Genomic DNA, 19532 nt, shown 5'->3' on the forward strand with positions numbered 1-19532 from the left:
AAAAGTTTATGAAATACAGGTGGGAGTTGAAGCCAAACAGTCAAATGAAAAAGAGTCCCATTCAATTACATCACAAAGGATAAGACAGTAAATGTCATAATGTGACTCTACAAATGCATGTTATGCCCGCACCTAGACAAGTACATGGAGGATAGGTCCATCAATGGCTATTAGCCAAGATGGTCAGGGATGCAACCCCATACTGTGGATGTTCGGAACCTAAGCCTCTGACTGCCAGAATCTGGGACTGGATGACAGAGTATAGATTACTTAGTAATTGCCCTATTCTGTTTCTTTCCTCTGAAGCATCTGGGAGAGGTCACAGTTGGAAGATAATATATTGGGCCTATTGGTCTGATCCAGTATGGACTTCTTATGTTCTCACCTTCCATTTGAAGTCCCCATGCCTTCCTGGTTTAAACAGAGAATGGCAGCCACTTGGGAAGCAAGGAGCAGCGAGGGGGGTTGCATGGGGAGGTTGTGTGTGTGGAGGGGTTGGAGGAGTGCAGGGAAAGGGAATGGAAAGGAGGATGGTCTGAGCTGTGCAGTGGGAGATGTTAGGGAGGTTTCATCTCTGTCCTCCCAAAAGCCCCACATCCATGCCTCACCATGTCAGTCCCCTCTGTTAAAAACATCCCCACAAATGCCTGGGTAATCCAGGCACTGTTCCTGCTGCCTTGCTCCAGGTTCTCACCCTGCTGACACCAGCCTCTGTGTGTGCAGGAAGGAAACCAGGCTGTGCTGGATGGGCAGAGAGATGGAAGACAAGGAGATGATACAGGGGCGGTGAAGGGACTACCATGCAGCCAGTGCTTTCTATGTCCAGAGTAATCATTGCCAAGGTTCCAGTAGCAGTAGGTGGGGAGAGCTGGGCTGCGAATTAGAGGGATGTTGAGATATTATTTTTTAAAATACACAAAGGAAATTAAATGCCCTAAAATGTTAAGAACGCAGAGTTAAGGGTACCCAGTGGTGCCTCATGCTGTTCCAGAACGTGGAGGGTGGCTAAATGTAAACCTCTGAAAGCTAGGAAATACAAAGTTAAGGTACATGTCATCCCTCTGATGCAACCTGAATGCTGCCCGGTTTGCCTCCCTATGTCAACAATACATACCAGCACTGTACCCTCAGAGATGCTACAGGACACCTTGGGAACAGAACACATGAGCACTGCAGGACAAAGTCTAACACTCTGCTAAGGGTTAAGTTGGATGTAGCAAAGAGGAACCACCAATACCTGCCTACATTCAAACACTCCGCACCCCAACTCCACACAAACAAACCCAACTTGCTAAATGGCCCTATCTCTTCACCCGTACCCTGAGGAGTCCTTTTGAGATATTGCCTTACTTCTCACTAAACCCTGGAGACCACTGCCATGTATGCCACCAGCCTGCTGACAATCCCCAGGGCAAGAAGACATCCTTGTGCACCTCTACTGACATCATACAAAATTCAGCTGAAATGAGGCATATTTAATCATTCAAGATACACATGCACATCTCTTCATATCACAGTTCACGCGCCATCATTTCAACTGATACTTCCACCATTCAGTACAGCTACCAAAATACAGCTGGAGTGCATGAAGATCCATGCGGTAATTCAACTCTGTGGATCACAATGGCACATTCTTAGTCCTTCCTCATAGCTATTTATTGCAGATTCATAGATTTTATGCCCCAAAGGGGCCATTAGATAATGTAATCTGACCTCCTGAATACCACAGTCCACAGAATTTCCTCGTTACTCCAGTATTGCACCTAACAACTGTGATTGACTAAAGCATTTTCCAGTAAGGCATCCAGTCTTGATTTGAAAACATCAAGAGACGGAGAATCCACCATCTCCCTTTGCACTGCACTTAATGAATCATTGCCAATGGTTACTGCCAGCTCCACAGGGGCAGAGTTAAGGTTGCACTGTGGTGTGTGGGGGGGGTGATGTGTACCATAGTGTTGTATTTCCTGGTTCTCAGAGGTTTAAGTGTAGCTGCTGTCCACATTCTGGAAGGGCATGAGACATCACTGGGCAAAACCCTTAACAAAGTTTGGGAGCATTTACTTAATTTTTGTCAGTATTCTGAAGCAGTGCAAGGCATTTCAGCGGAGACAGTGGCGAATGTAAAACATTGAAAATAAATACAATACCCATCATAATAGCATTTCTCATGAAAGACTTATTTAGTTATCTAGCTCATGTGATTGTGACTCCTCCCCCTTACGCCTTGTTACAGGTGTTGAATCCTAAACACCTGCCTCTTCATTCTTGATATTTACACTCTTTGAGTATTTGTGCCCAGTAAATAGAGACTACAGTGGTGTAATGCACATGCTAAACAGCCATGGGGGGGTGGACAGAGGGAGTAGGAAGAGCAGCTACCATAAGGGTATAAAAAGAAAGTGTTATCTTACACTCTAAGGGGCCACATTAAGGTGTAAGTTACACTATATCACATTATCATCACATAATATATCACTTTACCCCTCACTTCTGAAATGGACCCAATACGATCGAATGTCATTACATGAGTAATGAGTCATGAATGGTGAAATAGACAGCGTGCAGAAGATGAAGACACCAGTGGCTTCAGCAAGTGAAATGCTGAGGATCTGGAAAGCGGATGAGCACCCAAGTGTTGCTGGGAGGTGAAATGGAAGCGGCATCTATGACTGAAAGAAGAAGAAGGCCAAAATTAATAAGTGTTGCGAGTGTGGATCCCTCGCAGTGGGAGGGCTGTAGGGAATGAAGCTTCACGGGACACAGAGACCTTAATGCTGGCCAAGAAACTGATCAATCCTTGCCCCAAGATAATTCTTGGATGTCTCCTAACACTGGGCAACATTGATTTAACTACAGTTCAGCCCAGGGCCACATAAATCACAAAATTTAAGGCTAGAAGGGCCCACCATCTAGTCTGACATCCTGTATATCACAGGCCACAAACACCTGCACCTTAAACCCAACCATCAAAATTAGACCACAGCCCACAAGAAATTAGACTATTATGAGCCAAAGGAAATGGGTGCTTGGGGTGGCCAATGGAAAGGGGCGGCATGTCCAGGTCTTCCGCTGCAATTCGGCAGTGGGTCCCTCAGTCCCTCTCTTCCTCTTTCAGCTGCTGCCAAAGTGCCGCCAAAGAGGAAGAGAGGGAGTAAAGGACCCACCACCGAATTGCCACCGAAGAGTGGAGCGGCACGATGGAGCTGCGGCTGAAGTGCCGCCGATTGGCTTTATTTATTTATTTATTTATGCTTCGCTGCTTGGGGCATCAAAAAAGCTGGAACTGGCCCTGCCCTCAGATCCCCCTTTGTAAAATGGGGATATTATGTCTCTATCTTGCAGAGGTGCTGGGCAATCCAGACTGTGAGGTACACAGATTCTGTGGGAATGGGGACCACAGAAATAAGAATGAATAAATGATAGTTAGTACTCCCAGTGAATAACACTGGCAGAATCAGGCCCTGTATTAGCACATAAAAGCATTGCATGATGGATGGAAAGAATGCCTGCAATTTAAACTCAAGGTTGGATGAATTTTTAAAAAAAAGTTATGCTCCTTTGTTTTGGTAAACTGGCTCCTAGACACAATGAACTTGTCAAGTTAATCAAGACACAAATAGAGCTAACTTGCTCTCTTATGCTAGGGAGATACGCAAGATCTTTGATTAGAATGTATGAGCCCACTCCTGTAAATTAGGTCTGTTGTAGCTCTGCTGACTGCTGTATCACAGACACTGGGAATATCTGCGCAAATATATTAAGCAAGAGAGGCAAAGACTGAGAAACAGATCAAAATGCATGCCCTGACATAAGGAAAATACTGATTCATTTGGATCAATCGTGTATATGTGTGCGCATATGTCTGCATGCAACTGAGAGAATATTTTTATATCAACACAAATTCACTAGAGTTGAATAAAGATCACCTACTTCTCAAAGAAAAATCTCAGGGTTACTTTTTTACATGCAAGGATTAAAGTTGTTTACTAAAAAGCAAAGCATTAATTAAAGACACATCTCTTGGAATATCTCTGGCCTGACATATCAATGAGCATATGGATCACGTGACCAGTTGGGAGGTTTAAGCAGTGCAGGTGTTGAACCAAACCATCCACAAATACTATTTTCTGACACTATTTTCAGTCTTTTATGGCTAAAGTGTGCTACAAAACTGAGTAAACTGCATTCCTGTTGTTAGAATAAAGCATGTGAACATCTGCTTTTTCACAGATGCTGCATGGAGTAAACCCCAGAGAAATCTGTAAGCATTATGACATTATAAATCAGTAGGATAACAGAGACCCCAGATGCTGTATTACAAGTATGAAAAGCAAATCTATTTACACACATTTATCTATACATCATCATAATCTGTACATTTTGTAAAAAATACCATTCATTTACATCATGTTTAAGGTTTACTGTACTTGACACATAAAAACCATTATCAATACAGAGGACCAAAGAGAATGTGTTAAACAGTTTCTTATGCGAATGCACTAGGAAAAAGTTGCAGGATGTAAATAATCTTATTACAGTACATATAGAAATGAAGTAGTTTTATACATAGTAGCCTAGTATAAAGTAGCTTACAAAGTAGATGTACCTGGATTATGTTTAATTACACATTAGTATAAGATGTATCACTGACAAAATACATTTTTATACTGGCTTATTAAAGCAGACTCTGGAATTTTCTGTATTCAATGTTATGGTGATGTAGTCCTCATAACATACTTGTCAGAAAAAGTGTTTATCTTGACGTTTTATTTAAATCACAAAAATTGCACAGTGTACTAAATCATGCAGTTTGGTAATGGCAGTGCAGTATTCACTACCCAGAGATTATCAAGGTGTATATAGGCACAGGTGGTAATTTAAAAGTAATCTTTTGTTGGTAAATGACACAGCTTGCTGCATCACTGCAGATACAGGGCTGTAGTCTAAGATTATGGAATGATAACTTATAAATACAGAGTAGTTCTTTCTGCACTTTGCCTGTCAGTTCTACTTGATGTTGCCAGAAGAGTTTAGTATTTGATTATCATTAGGGATGTGTTACAAATTCTGCACATAAAGTGGAGAAGGAGAATTTTGGCTTTTGTCATTTACACATTGTCACTTTCCCTGGGTGTAATTTGGATGAGGTGGGGAGATAAGTTTGGGAGATGACAGTTTACACATCTCTTCCCTTTCTCATCCCCGAAAGTTGTGAAGGGCCAGATTGTGGTACTACACTGAGAAGAGCCTTTCTCTGGTCTGCTAAGGCACTTTGTACCTCACTTTTGTGCCAAATGCCTTCCCATCCCCAGTGTCAGAGAAGGGAGAGGGTATTCCCAGAGTGCCCTAGGGTAGGGAGAAGGATGCGATAGAGTTGAGCAGGCATACTCCTTATCCACTACTGGAGTAGGGTCTTTGTGGAGCCTTACAGCAGAGGCATAAGTTACAGTTGTTCCAGAGCAGCTCCAACTTGTGCTAATGTAGGGTAGCTCCAGATCAGGGAGCCACAAACAGTTACCTGTGCCCCATCCCACGATCTCCACTCTGTCCAGATGAAAAAGACAATGTATTGATGTCAGAGGGGCTATTTGTGATGTGCAGTGTTATTCAGAATAAGTAAGAGAAACACAATCTGGCCTTCTCCCCATGCCTTAGACACAAGATCAGCCACAACCTGTCCCAGTGTATTTTAGATGTACGAGATATAATGAAACTGAAAACCATGCAAAATCACCAGGTTTCAGGTTCTGCTAATGACTCCAAGATCTCTTTCTTGAGTGGTAACAGATAATTTAGACCCCATCATTTCATATGTATAGTTGGGATTATGTTTTCCAATGTGCATTACTTTGCATTTATCAGCACTGAATTTCATCTGCCATTTTGTTGCCCAGTCACAAAAGAGATTCTTTTGTAGCTCTTCGCAGTCTGCCTGGGACTTAACTATCTTGAGTAGTTTTGTGTCATCTGCAAATTTTGCCACCTCACTGTTTACCCCTTTTTCCAGATCATTTATGAATATGTTGAATAGGACTCATCCCAGTACAGACCCCTGGGGGACACCACTATTTATCTCTCTCCATTCTGAAAACTGACCATTTATTCCTACCCTTTGTTTCCTATCTTTTAAGCAGTTACCAATCCATGGGAGGACCTTCCCTCTGATCCCATGACTGCTTACTTTGCTTAAGAGCCTTTGATGAGTGACCTTGTCAAAGACTTTCTGAAAATCTAAATACACTATATCCACTGGATCCCTCTTGCCCACATGCTTGTTGACCCCCTCAAAGAATTCTAGTAGATTGGTGAGGCATGATTTCTCATTACAAACACCATGTTGACTATTCCCCAACAAATTATGTTCATTTCTGTGTTTGAGAATTCTGTTCTTTACTATAGTTTCAACCACTTTACTTTGGTACTGAAGTCAGGCTTACTGGCCTGTAATTGCCGGGGTCATCTCTGGAGCCCTTTTAAAAAATTGGCATCACGTTAGCTATCCTCCAGTCATTTGGTACAGAAGCTGACTACAGTTAGTAGTCCTACAATTTCACATTTGAGTTCCTTCGGAAAACTTGGGTGAATACCATCTGGTCCTGGTGACTTATTACTGTTTAGTTTACCAATTTGTTCCAAATATCTGAATATTTTGACCAATGTTAACCCACACGTATCACTAAACAGTCAAATTTTTTAAACTTTTTAAGTTAGCTTGACAAGTGACTGTCTCTACAAAATATTCTGAGTGGTTTAAGGTAGAAAAGGCTGGTATGAAAGTCCCTTGATTGTCAGATTATTTTTGTAAAACAGGAAAAGCCTTAGTTGTGCAACAGTAACTATTTACCTTTTGAACCAAGGCTACTGTTTGTGAATATGGCAATAAATAGATTGTTACACAAAACAATATTATTTCTATTACTTATTGTTACTTAAAATGAACTACAATACAGGGTGTTTATTGGTAATACTAATTAGAAGATATGAATTAAGTGATTATTATTTAAATCATGGCAACTGTCACATAATGTACAATTTCCTGTTTGAAATATTGTGGTAACACTTCAGTTTATGAGGCAAAATACTCATGCAAATGCACAGTATTCACACTTGTTATTGAGAGAGGACATGGTCAGTTGTGACACGAGAGGTAAACATAACAGTGCTTATGTCTTATAAGATTGCAGAAGTTGTGTGTGTATTTATAAGCACTTGTCAGCTCCGTGTCTTTCATTTCACTGTGGCTACATAAGGGGCTTTAGGTTACCAAAAATGCTTTCAATTTATGCCTTTTATGGTCATTTGAAAGAGATTGTGTCTGTTTTTTTTCTGGCCTTGCTGGTCAGGATTGCATTTTCAATCACCTCACAGATATAAAATGGCATTATGTTGAAAGTATTTACATAGTTCATTAAACTCCAGTAGTAGTTATAATTTGATACACTTAATTTTAGCTGCCAAATGTGAAGTTCTAGAGATATATTTTAATAAAATCATTATGTATAAAAACATGTTTTCAGTGGGTGAGTGGGATGTCCATTCCTGTTTAGCCTTCACTAGGCTGTTCTATTAGGAAAATACCTCTTTAGAAAGTTAGGTAATAAGAGATTGAGGTGCCCAGTTTGTCTTCTATGTGTTCCTAACTCTTTTCTAATGTCAGTGTGGGTTCCTTTCTGTCTGTTTATTTTATATGATGGACATCTATCACAAATGTAACCAAAATATATTTTTCTTTTGAAGCAAAGCAAAGAGGATACCATTTTTGAGAACTCATAGAACCTGATGGCTAGGGTATTAAGGTTCAGCCCTGCCTTTCTGAAACACATACATGTACTGTCAGGTAGGTAGAAAAAAATCAGATGGAGTAGAAGTCATTAAAATCATTAACATTTGCCAAAAGTTACCACACAGTTACCAGAGATATTTTTGATTTTTAGCATGGGGTAGAATTCTAGTAATCTCAGATACCACTATTGGCAAATGCTGACTGTTTAATGATGACCACTACTGTGCATTGGGCTTTTCTGTAAGGACTGCAGGGCTAGCCCCACATTCTGCATTAAGATATGTAGAAATGGGCATTCGTGCAGGAAAGCAGGATCAAGCCCTTAGGATCAAATATTGCAGTGAGGTAGCTCTGAATTGAATTAGGATTTATGTAAGGAGCTAAGAAGGACTAACATTGTCCTCTGTGCAAAATATGGACTTATAATGCCCTTCATCTGTATGCTAAATTCCTACCGCCATTAACTGGATTTCCATATGGGGATCAAGAACATACATATGGCCCTAAATATATCTATTTCAATTTTGTTTGCTATAGTAGGGTCTAGTGTCTGTGTGAAAGAAACATTCTATTAAGTATAGATAGTATATACGATATTCTCCCTCACTTCCCACCCTACCTCCTTAAACATGGACCAAAGCAACATACATTGAGTGGGGTTCAGCATACATTACATATTAAGAGAGATATATAAATAGAAATAGAGCATTAAAATAAATTATATTTAGAATAGTTACTTCTAGTACAAATGACAGGATGTAATGTGAACAGGACTAAATAAAAGCACAAAGGCTCAGATCTCCAAAAGTATTTAGGGCCTAACTACTATTGCTTTCAAATCAACGGGAGTTAGGCAGCTAAATGCCTTTGGGGAGCTAGGCCAAAATGTCTGCAAAGCCGCCTGTCCATCTGTTACCTGATTTGCTGTGCCAGGCCATTCTCCAGATAGCAATATGTAGAAAAGCAAAGCATAAATGGTTCATTTTAGAAAATATTACATTGAGCTCCACATAGTGATAGGTCCCATAGTCTTTAGTTTGAGCTACATGGTTTATATCACTGTGGTCTCTGTCTGCATAAAAGACTGCGCCTCTGAATTCCGATGGAGCTGGGAGACACTTTCTGAGCCATTTCGAGAAACAGAACAGCTATGGAGTCTGTAGTCGCGGCCCACTGTCTGGCTCAAACACAAACTCCGCCATTTTCTTTTCAGCTCACCTTGGACCTATATTTAAAAAATGCATGTGAGCTAAAAACACACTTTACACGGGAAACATTTGTGCTTTCATTAGTGTCACATGCAAACTACTAAAATCTCTATTTTTCCTTGAAAACAAAATTGAGTCAAAGAGTCTCAGAAGAGTTATTAATAATACTTTGAACTCATATTGTGCCTTCCATCCCAGGACCTGAAAATGTGCCATAACCCTTTGGCCTCCTGCGAAGTAGGAAGAAAAATGAAAGTAAACACAAGTCTTCTAAATTCAGATAGGCAGTACAATCTTGAGATTAAAGCAGAGGCATGAGAACCTGGAGTCTAAGTCTAGCTTTACTATGGATTTATTGTGTGATCCAAAGAAAGTCGCATAACATCTCTTTATCTCCCCAACTTTAACATGGGTGTAATACTTACCACAACTGCCTTCCTAGGATATAGCTCCAAAATCCTCAGGTGGCAGCGGCTAACTATTATTATTAATAATAACAACAACTCAGAACTCTGTTATTACCAAGAGCAGTTGACTAATACATTTCCTAGCTCCAGAATTTAAAGTGTATTGACTTGTCTGAAGAATGAGAAGAGAACAATAAAAAGGGTTTATAAAAATGGTGGGTAGCTATTTATGATAAGTTTTTACAGATGAGTAAGCCAAGGCATAAATAATTCAGTGACTAGCCCAAGATAATGCAGCACATCAATGTCAGAGCCAGGAAAACTCAGATCTGGCTCCTAATCCTTCACTCTAGCAATTGCACACACTCTGTCTGTGATATACTCTATATTATTTAAAGCGTGTTTCTACTCTGAAAAGTGACTGTGCAAAAATGGCATCTTCTTACTCAGAGGATATGTCCTCGAGTCTATTGGTCATCATCTGAAGTCAGATGACAGCACTGTGAAGGAGGGACTACATGTGCCAAGTCGTACAATAAGGGCTAAATTGTAGTAAGAGCTGAGCATCCAGAAGCTCCCATTTAGGGACCTAAGCAAGTCCTCCGATTTTTGAAAGAGCACAGGCTCCTATGTAGGCACCTGAAGGAAGTGGTCAGATTTTCAGAAGCACTCTGCACCCTGCAACTCCTATTGAGAACAACATAAATCATCAGCACCACAGGTGCACTTCAAGAACAATGGGAGCTGTTGGGTGCTGAGGATTTTTGAAAGCCTGGTTCTAATTGTGCAGGCTGAAATGTGTCCCAGAGAATTTCCAAAATTAACCTTTGAAAGTTTTGTAATGAAACCTTAGGCCCTCTGAATCCAATAAAAAACAACAACCTCCCACTGACTGCAATAGGGTCAGGACTAAACCTTTGGGATTTTCTTAGATTAATAAACAGTAAGGGTAGAATTTAATAACGCGTCCTGGTGTTAGGGCTCAGATAGAGTTTAACCTCCCTTCCCCCCACAATTATGCCTTAGTATGGTGTTTTTTATATCTAATATAATCCCCTTTCATATAGAAATCACCATATTCTGTACAATAATAACCACTGATACCTTTTATGATTTATATACTAGACAGCTAAGGCTGCTACTACACTTATTGGTACTAAATTGAAAACATTGTTCAATATCACTGGGGAGAAAAGGGAAACTTACTTCACTGTTCAAAAAGCAGTACAGGACTGCAACAACCAGCCCCTGTAAACAGATAATGTGTATCAGTTAGTACACAGCTCTGAACTCAATCAGTAAAAGATTTAAAATTTGTAAAGGTTTAGAATTTACCTGAAAAGATCCCAAACATAACTCAAAAATTATCTGATAGTGACTGGAAATGCGTATAGGAAATACAGCAAACACCATGTAGTGAACTCCAAATAACGGAATAAGCAGCAATGTTGATTTTGCAAGTCTCCTAAATAATCAGAACAGAAGAATTGGAGCTTAATGGAGTATCCCAGCAAAGTCTTGTTTCAGTAACATATATATTTAGTGCATTATTGTTTTCTTTTTAGAGCAATCCTGTAAGCCCTCAAACAGTATGATCTGTAAATTAATATTCTTCATAAGGGCCACTCATACCTACTGAAAACTATATTTTCTCTCATATCTTTGCTATAGTAAGCTCCACACTAGCCTTGTAGTCACTAGGTGAGATTCTGTGCTATGATTCAAAGAGCTATAGTGGCTTTAAGCTACCTTTGCACCCTCTTGATTTTGGGGCTGTTTCAGGGGCTAGAGAAGCCCCCGGCATAACTCAGACAGCCACGTGAGGGCTGTCTAAATTCAGAAACCTCCTTGGGCTGTCCTACAGACCACCAGGCTCCAGAATCTCCACAGTATGGCGTGCTGTAGCTCCATCCTTGACATACTCCTCTTGTCCACAATGTGGCCCCTATGTCCAGGTTTGTGAGGAGGTCCTTGGACAACAGCCTTATGGCTGCCTTCCACAGTGCTTTCGTCCAGGCAATCCTAGCTCTTTTTAGATTGCATGAAGTGTCAGAGCATAGTAGATCTGACCCAAACAGTAGGGAATACTGGAGAGTTATACAGACATCTTCATTTTCTTTAATTTCAAAATTAAAATACATTTAAAATGTACAACATGTAAACAGTGCCTAGAGAATGTGGTCCCAGAGCAATCCTTCAACCATGGGATTTCATGAGCAATTATACACTGATCCCAGAGTCCTAAAACCTCATATTTATACTGATGATATGAAGCATTTACCCTTCATTAATTAAAATTCCATGAGTTACGTAACAATAATTATTGAGGTAGAAGAGAAAATTATATAAGTATCTGGAGATAGAACTTTAATTTATTAAGCAGCATGATTTTGTCAAATTGACAGTAAACCTTTGAAAAGGTGGGAAGCTAATTATCCTTTAGCTGTCACTCATTTTATTTTAATAACATAAACTTTACATATTATATGGATGCCTGATCTTAGATAAAATGCAAAAAGTTAACATAGAGAGTCCAGTGAGTCATCGCTGTCTTGACCATAACTAGACTCAGCAATGAAACAGATAGGCTGTCTTGAAGCAACCATCTTAAACCCAAACTGTCTATTTAGGAGACCAGGCATTTGAAAATCCCTCTATTTGAAAGTGTCTGTGCCAGTCCTCAAAGCCCTCCATGGATCATGCTCAAAATATTTTAGAGGCTGCCTCTGTCTAAGTGACAATGACCTTCTGGACAGCAAAGGTCCTCAGGAATCACAATATGTCTGGACCTCAAGGTGAAACCAATGACAGTGGAAGACAGGGCTTCCTCATCAAAATGTCCTAGCTTTGAAATTCACTACTGGAGGAGAGAAGAATGACCACAAATCTCACTGCTTCCAGCCTTCATGCCTTCAATATAGCTTTCCGACCACCAAAATCAAACCAGCAGTAAAGCGGATGAAAGAGAGAAGAGGGAAAGGCAGCAGGTGGGGAAGAGGAAAAACAGAGAAGAGGAGTGAACTGGGAAGGGCAAAAAATAAAGAATAATAAAACCAAAATATTTAATCAGAACAAATTAGTGAATCAACATCTGCCCCTATTTGGCTTGTGGGGGAGTTAGAAAGGAAATAAGAATCTTGACAAATGGATAGAAGTCAAATTTAATTTACCTCTCTCTATATATAAAATGACTGGCTCGGTAAAACCGAGTTGTCATGGCTTGGTCAGCCATGGTCAAAACTGTTCTCTTGTATGACTTTTTAAAATTTAATGTTTCCTTGTAGTCATTTAGGAGTCAGTGGTCCCAATTTTTACAATTATATTTGAATTTAGATTAAAATTTCTAATAAATATTAGCAATCTTTTTCATTATATATGGCCATATAGCTTACATTAACCCGTCTCACATAATCGTGAAGACTTTAACTAAAATAATATGAATGTTATGAAAATTTATCTTTGATTTCTGTTTGTGGGTATCAAATTAATCTCAGGGCAGAAAGTGTACTCATGATCCTACACCCTACTTAAGACTTACATTAAGGGATTATGAAAAGTGTAGGACCTGGCAGGGCCTTCTACAATGGATGAATTTCATTCCATGGATGGAGGCATGCTACTGATGTTGTAGAGGAACATTAACTTTTTCAAAAGTGCCTAAATTATCTAAAAGCTAAAGTCCCATTTTCAAAAGTGACTTAAGTCCAGATCCTCAAAAGATATTTAGACTCCTAACTCCCACTAATTTCACTGGAAGTTAGAAGCCTGAATACCTTTGAGGATCTGGTCCGTAGGAGTCCAGGTCTCACTGACTTTCAGTATCACTTAGGCACTTTTGAAAATGTAACGCAATATCTACTTTTCCTGGCAGAACCTGGTGCGACTCTTTCCAGAATGCATAATGATATGTCATGCAACCACTTTATCTTGTCATATGTCTCCAGAACTAATTGATGGACTATGGAACAGTCACTCATGTTGCTAAGCAGCCTCACAGAAATCAGTGGAGCTAAGGATATCAGTAAGTGCTTACCAGTATGAAAGAAGGTTGCACAATCAAGTCCTAATTTAACAAAAAACCTCCCCATATCCACACCAAAAATTTCAGTTCATTTAAAGTCAAAGCCTCCACGATGATCCTGACTTTTGCAAACCACACAAGTTATAAAATTCCAGACCATTTACACAAACTCTGCACCTTGTGATCTCATGCTTCACTTTCATTGTTTCTCAACTTTCACATTAGCATTTTTGTTTTAATAATCTTTGACTGACTGCTGAGCTAACTCTGTATGACACTGACACTTTAATGGAGGAAACATCCATACAAAAATAGCCTCATGCCCCTCTGCATTTTAGAAATTGCATTTGAATGTACATAAATGAGGCTTCTGGACCTTTAAATTGCTCTTCAGAATCAATATTTCTCAGTGAGCTTGATCTACCACTCTCATGGGTCTCTACTGAACAGCAAAACACCATCCAAACCAAAATTAAAAACCAGGCAACCAGACTCTAAGAGCAGAGTTCACACTGACGAACAGTGAAAAACAAGTCTGCTTCTAGTAAGCAGCCTAAACTGTAAGACACTGAGATGCCCTATGGAGGATGCTTGGAGAAAAACAGAGTACACTGGACTGAACAGAAGTATAAAAATGAAGATGGGGCGGGGGAGGGGAAGAATAGCTCTTGCAAGAAGAGGTGACTGTACAGATGTCCTGCCCACAGTCTGTTCAGTTTTCTGAATGATAAACAGGAGACCCCAAAATCTCAAGTCGGGTGGTCCATGGATTGAGCTGGCCATTCAGCATGGTCCACCAGGGCCGCTCAAAGGATTCAGGAGGCCTGGGGCCCTTGGTGGTGTGGGACCCCTGCTTCGGCGGTAATTTGGTGGTGGGGGGTCCTTCTGCTGCCAAAGTGCCCCAAAGACCCGCAGCGGGGCCCTCCGCCACCAAATTACTGCCGAAGGCCCAGCTCTTTGGCGGCAGGTCCTGGAGCAGAAGGACCCCCCGCTGCGGGTCTTCGGGGCGCTTCGGCAACAGGTCCCAGTGCGGAAGGACCCCCGACGGCCGAATTATCACCGAAGATCCGGAGCGGAAGAAGCTCCGGGGGCCCGGGCCCAGTAAGAGTTTTCCAGGGTCCCCAGAACGAGTGAAGGACCCTGCAACAGGGGCCCTGAAAAACTCTCATGGGGGCCCCTGCGGGGCCCCGGGCAAATTGCCCCACTTGCCCCCCCTCCCAGGTGGCCCTGTGGTCCACTGGCTGAGACAGCAAACATGCCACTTTCACAGAGAGCTCAGGTATCCCCAGCCCAACCTGCTACAATCTCTACTGGTGGGTTTCTTTGTCTTGAGACATCACAATCCCTAACCACTCAATTACCAAAACAGGGAAGCAAGGTATCATCACACGTATGGATCCATAAGAGAGTTGCTCCTGAAGCCAGCTACATTAGGCTTCAATGGGAGCAAGGAGGAAAAGCAGGTCACTTCAGTGGAACACCCAGCACAGATGTGGCAGCATGTTTATACTGCTATCCTAAAGACCCTCCTCCGCCTCAAAATATCATGGTTGAAAGGGACCTCAGTCATCTAGTCCAACCTCAAAGCAGGACCAATCCCCAGACAGATTTCTACCCCAGTTCCCTAAATGGGCCCCTCAAGGACTGAACTCACAAGTCTGGATTTAGCAGGCCAATGCTCAAATCACTGAGCTATCCCTCCCCCTGTACCTGCCTGAATAGTATGGTTGCTCCTGGGTCAGGGGTGTAAAAATAAGCACTACACCACAAGCCTAATACTCCACACAGAATGCCTAGACATTACAATATCTTATTCACTACATTATTTTTGTGAGACCTGTCACATCCTATTGAAATCAGTACAGAGCAAGTAAAACCAAGTTTGAGGCTTAAATGGATAGGTTGGTATATAGTGCCCATAAACTAAAGCCAGTTCAAACAACATCAGGTGAAAAGTGCACATCCATCCCCTGATGTGACTTAAGGGATGATCCTAGGAGGTTTGTTGAAAATTTTTGTAGAATATGGCTGGATTCTTAAATGACTTGTGGAAACTACAGGAGAATTTTTACAACGCATATTTCCATATTGTGATGCAACAGTAAGGTGCCAAACATGTCACTCTGGTTACAGAAAATATACACAGGTTTTATTGGGTATTTTTCATTTTGGCATTTTCAGAAAGTTTCTTTCGCTTTTTAAATATGTATGTACAGCAACAGCTTGTTTTGGTGAAGTGCACAGGTAATTAACAAGGACCCCTATTAAAAGGCTTACTGTGTGTGACTAGATGGCTTGGGGTTTTCAGTGCTCAAATTAGACTTAGGCATCAACATGCCATTTTTTGTTCTCAAGTGAGCATCTACATTGGGATCTGGGCTTTTTTGGGCAGAGTCTGTCTTTTTATTATATGTATAGAGCTTAGCACAATGGGGCCCTGATTCTGTATTGGAGCCTATAGCAATAATAAATACTAACCTTGTTAAAGACCCTTGTTCAGCAAAACACTTAAATCCATGCTTAACTTTCAGCATATGCTTAAATCTCATAACATTGTTGATTTCAATGTGTTTACAAGCTTTGCTGAACCAGGGTTCTATCCCCAGCTATCCATCCATTTGAAAATGGGTACCATTGTATCGAATAGTTATCACAGCATCACAGCACTGGATGGTTGCTGGCAGTCTGCTCCAACAGACGAAATCTTTAAATAGATTACTTTCATATATTGTATGAAGTTTCTAAAACACATTACTCACTTGTATTGTGACTGATCATTGCCTCCGACATCGGGTGATCTTAACTTTTGCAGTAAAATTCTTATAATACTAATGAAAAGTATAAAATTCATCTGCAAAAGAAATTATATATATAAGTGACTTCAAGCTCCTCACTTTAGTATGCAGTGTGCTGGTAAGAGGTAAGACTAGTCAGTTCATTAGTGAACTGGGAGTGCTTGTTGCCAGGACACGTTAACTTGCCCTCTCTCAGATCTACTGCCACTTTCCTGCCTCACTGACAGTTTGTCACATCCAACACACCTCTGCATGACTGTAAATACCACTATGGAATCATCCTCTGAGATACTTAAAAGCCGACAAAATCCCTTTCCACCAGTAATCGCATTAAAGGGAATGTTCTCAAGCATGGGGCTTTGGTCAGGTCTCAGTACAGCCTAACGTTATATTAAACCCTTTGGTGGATTTACCACTGGATGCTGAAGGGATAATGCACACCCTATTTATAACTCTTTCCCACACTTGGCCCTTAACTCCCCTGTCTGGATTCATGGAAGGGAATGTATTCATAAATCAATGATGAAAAGGGCCTTTGCATATCTATCTAAGGTACTGATATGGCCCCTGCATTACCATAGTAAGTGTAAACCTCACAATCTTTAATGTATTTACCCTCACAACTCCCCTGTGAGAGGCAAGTGCTATTATCCACATTTTACAGATGGGGAACTGAAGTAATTGGATAAAAAGAAGCATAATCTGACCCAGGGGTGGGCTTGAACTCAGGTCTGGAAATCAGAAATTGCTGCATCTGAGTCCCATCTCCCATAATATCGTCTTCTGTGGTCTTTGGCAAGTCCTCAACCCCTCTGCCTCAGTTCCCAATCTATAGAACAGATGCCTTAGTGCCAGGCATGTAAGATGGCGCTGGATTGTGTAACATGGTCTATAAAATACTTTGAACATGCACAGTAACATGTAAATGTTAGGTGAGGTATAACATCCTACATCCATATAACCTTCTTCATAGTGCTTAACAGCAGTAAAGTGAGCTAACTCAGATCAGGGATGCAGAAGCATTAAATACAAGAGGAAAACATTCTGGCACTGAGCCAGGGACCAATATCTTATTTTTCATATTTAAAAAACAAACAAAATAATCAACATAATCACCAATCTGTGCACACAGCTCAACAGAACCCACTTCTTGGCATGGATGTAGCCCTAGTCTCTCCCCACCCTAGCTCTGCCCCTGGTTGTTCAGTCTAACATTTTGACTGAAAGCTCTTTGAGGCACCATGACTTTTGGTGTCTTCTATGAAATGCCCAGTATCATTTTTTAAGTGCAAATAAATAATAAGTGATTATAATAATTGCATGTCATTCTGTGCCTTTTACTGTTAAAGGAAATGCTAGGGCTAAAGAAGGGATGGTGGAAGAAAGTGACAGGACACAGGATCTCAATTATATAAAAAAAGTTAGGAAAATTAGGTGTAAATTTTTTTGTAAAAGAGTAAATTAGAAGGGGACCTCACGGAAGTAAAGGAACAAACAAAGAGGATAAATATGCAGCCTGTCCATATGCAGAATTCCCAGTGAAGTCACTGTTAGTTCAGCAGAATGAGGCCTTCTCACTGTTGCCGTTGGGTCCACAGGTTTGTGTAATGAAGCACAGTACAAAGGTCAGGGATATACATTTTATAAGTATGTATGTTAAAGTCAATATGGTCTAATGGCTAAGACACTGTGGTGGCAGAGAGATTCTATTCCTGGCTTTTCTACTGACCTCCTGGGTGACCATAGGCAAATCACTTCATCTCCGTTTCCCCTCTCCTTTTGCCCGTGTTTATTTAGATAGTTGGGGCAGGGACTATTTCTTGCTATGTATTTGTACAGTGCCTATCAAAATGGGGCCCTGGTCTCAGCTGAGGTCCCTAATTTCTCCTGTAATACAAACTATTATCAATCAAAAAACATTAAAAACTGTGGTCCTTTTTTTAAAGTCAAATAAAATAATTGGTTTTCTGAGCCAAAGGGCATATCTTGGAGCACTATATTTGGGTGAACTATATTTCAAATGTTTGTATCTAGGTCTCTTTTGAGGCTAGTCAATTTTTTCTGTTGGTCTTTAGTGATATTTTATAAGCATTGTGTACGGATAACGTTAACCAAGTATCTTTGTTTGCATGATGTGAGTATCACTTCAAAAGATAGAGCTACTGGAGCATTAAATCCAGCCAAAAGAGAGCAGGCATTTAGATATCATGCTGCTATGTATCCTAGAAATACTTGAGGTAGCATATGAGATTATAATTCAAACGATCACTTAGGACAGTTGTTAAAGACCCCGATTTATCTGAATTAATCTTAAAAATATATATTTAGTTTAAAGTCTCATATAATTTCAATATGTTTAGATAACAAGATTAGAAGCAAATGACAGCGTACGTTTACACTTCAGGAGATTTTTTTGTTTAGTATTGTAGATTTAGTTCCATAATATTCTTTGGGGTGGAAATTCTTTATACAGAAAGCAGATGATACACATGTTGAATGAACTGCTAAGGACAGCAAATTAAGCCAATAATATAAATGCAGGGCAGTGTCAGGGATGGGTACAGCAGTGGAGGTAAATGACAAAGTAGGAAGATAGGAAGGTAGTGGAATGACACCAGATCAGTGATCTTATCATTTTGGCTGCCTTAAACTGACAGTAACTTTTGAGCCAATTACATTGTGAGTACATGTATCACTTAAAATGTCTTTTTGTTACCTCCTTCTTGTTATTTAATCCTTTACAAAAGTTTTAATATGTCACAACACGAGGGACACAACTCTCTTATTTTGATATGATACATGACTGCTTCTGGTTTCTGAAAGCCTATTAATTCAGATTTGTGTCCACCTGAAAAGACACACAAATGAGAGCAATATGTATGGGAGAGGGGAAGGAAAAGGATCGCTGTGGTGGCATTTGCCAAATGGAGAACATGGGTGGTACTCCAAATGAACTGTTTGGTATAGTACATCTCCAATTAAAGAAATCAGAGAGACTCTGAAATGTCCACAGCATGACGCATGGAAGGCTGCCAAGGAACATTTCTCAGGCCAAAAATATTCAGAGGAAAGACCCAGGGAAGGCCTCTGACATGCTGAATTGACTGTGAGGACTGACCCTGAAGAACTCAGTTTGAGAATGCTGTTTTAAAGCAATCCCCTAAACCAGCTAAAATAATTGGAAGTAACATAGAAACTAATGCCAAAAAGGGGAATACTGAGTGAAGGTTGGTTTGTTATACCTATTAGAGGTAAATCCTTGCTTGAGTTGCTTCACTTGCTTTGCCTTTCCTTTCAAAATACATTTATACTCTT

The 19532-nt window shown here is 40.4% G+C and overlaps 1 protein-coding gene across 1 annotated transcript in view; it reads right to left on the reverse strand.

The window, feature by feature from the left end:
- Positions 1-4295: 4295 nt before the first annotated feature.
- VIPR2 (vasoactive intestinal peptide receptor 2) overlaps positions 4296-19532 on the reverse strand; it is a 101452-nt gene continuing 86215 nt past the window's right edge. Inside the window, exons 10-13 of the mRNA XM_032806343.2 lie at positions 16182-16273; positions 10737-10866; positions 10608-10649; positions 4296-9011 (exon numbers count right to left, since the gene is read on the reverse strand). Coding sequence (XP_032662234.1) covers positions 8838-9011; positions 10608-10649; positions 10737-10866; positions 16182-16273 — 438 coding nt within the window. The 3' untranslated portion in view covers positions 4296-8837. The remainder of the gene's footprint in view (positions 9012-10607; positions 10650-10736; positions 10867-16181; positions 16274-19532) is intronic.

The sequence above is a fragment of the Chelonoidis abingdonii genome, chromosome 2, assembly GCF_003597395.2.
Source record: "Chelonoidis abingdonii isolate Lonesome George chromosome 2, CheloAbing_2.0, whole genome shotgun sequence".
In the NCBI taxonomy this organism is placed as follows: domain Eukaryota; kingdom Metazoa; phylum Chordata; order Testudines; family Testudinidae; genus Chelonoidis; species Chelonoidis abingdonii.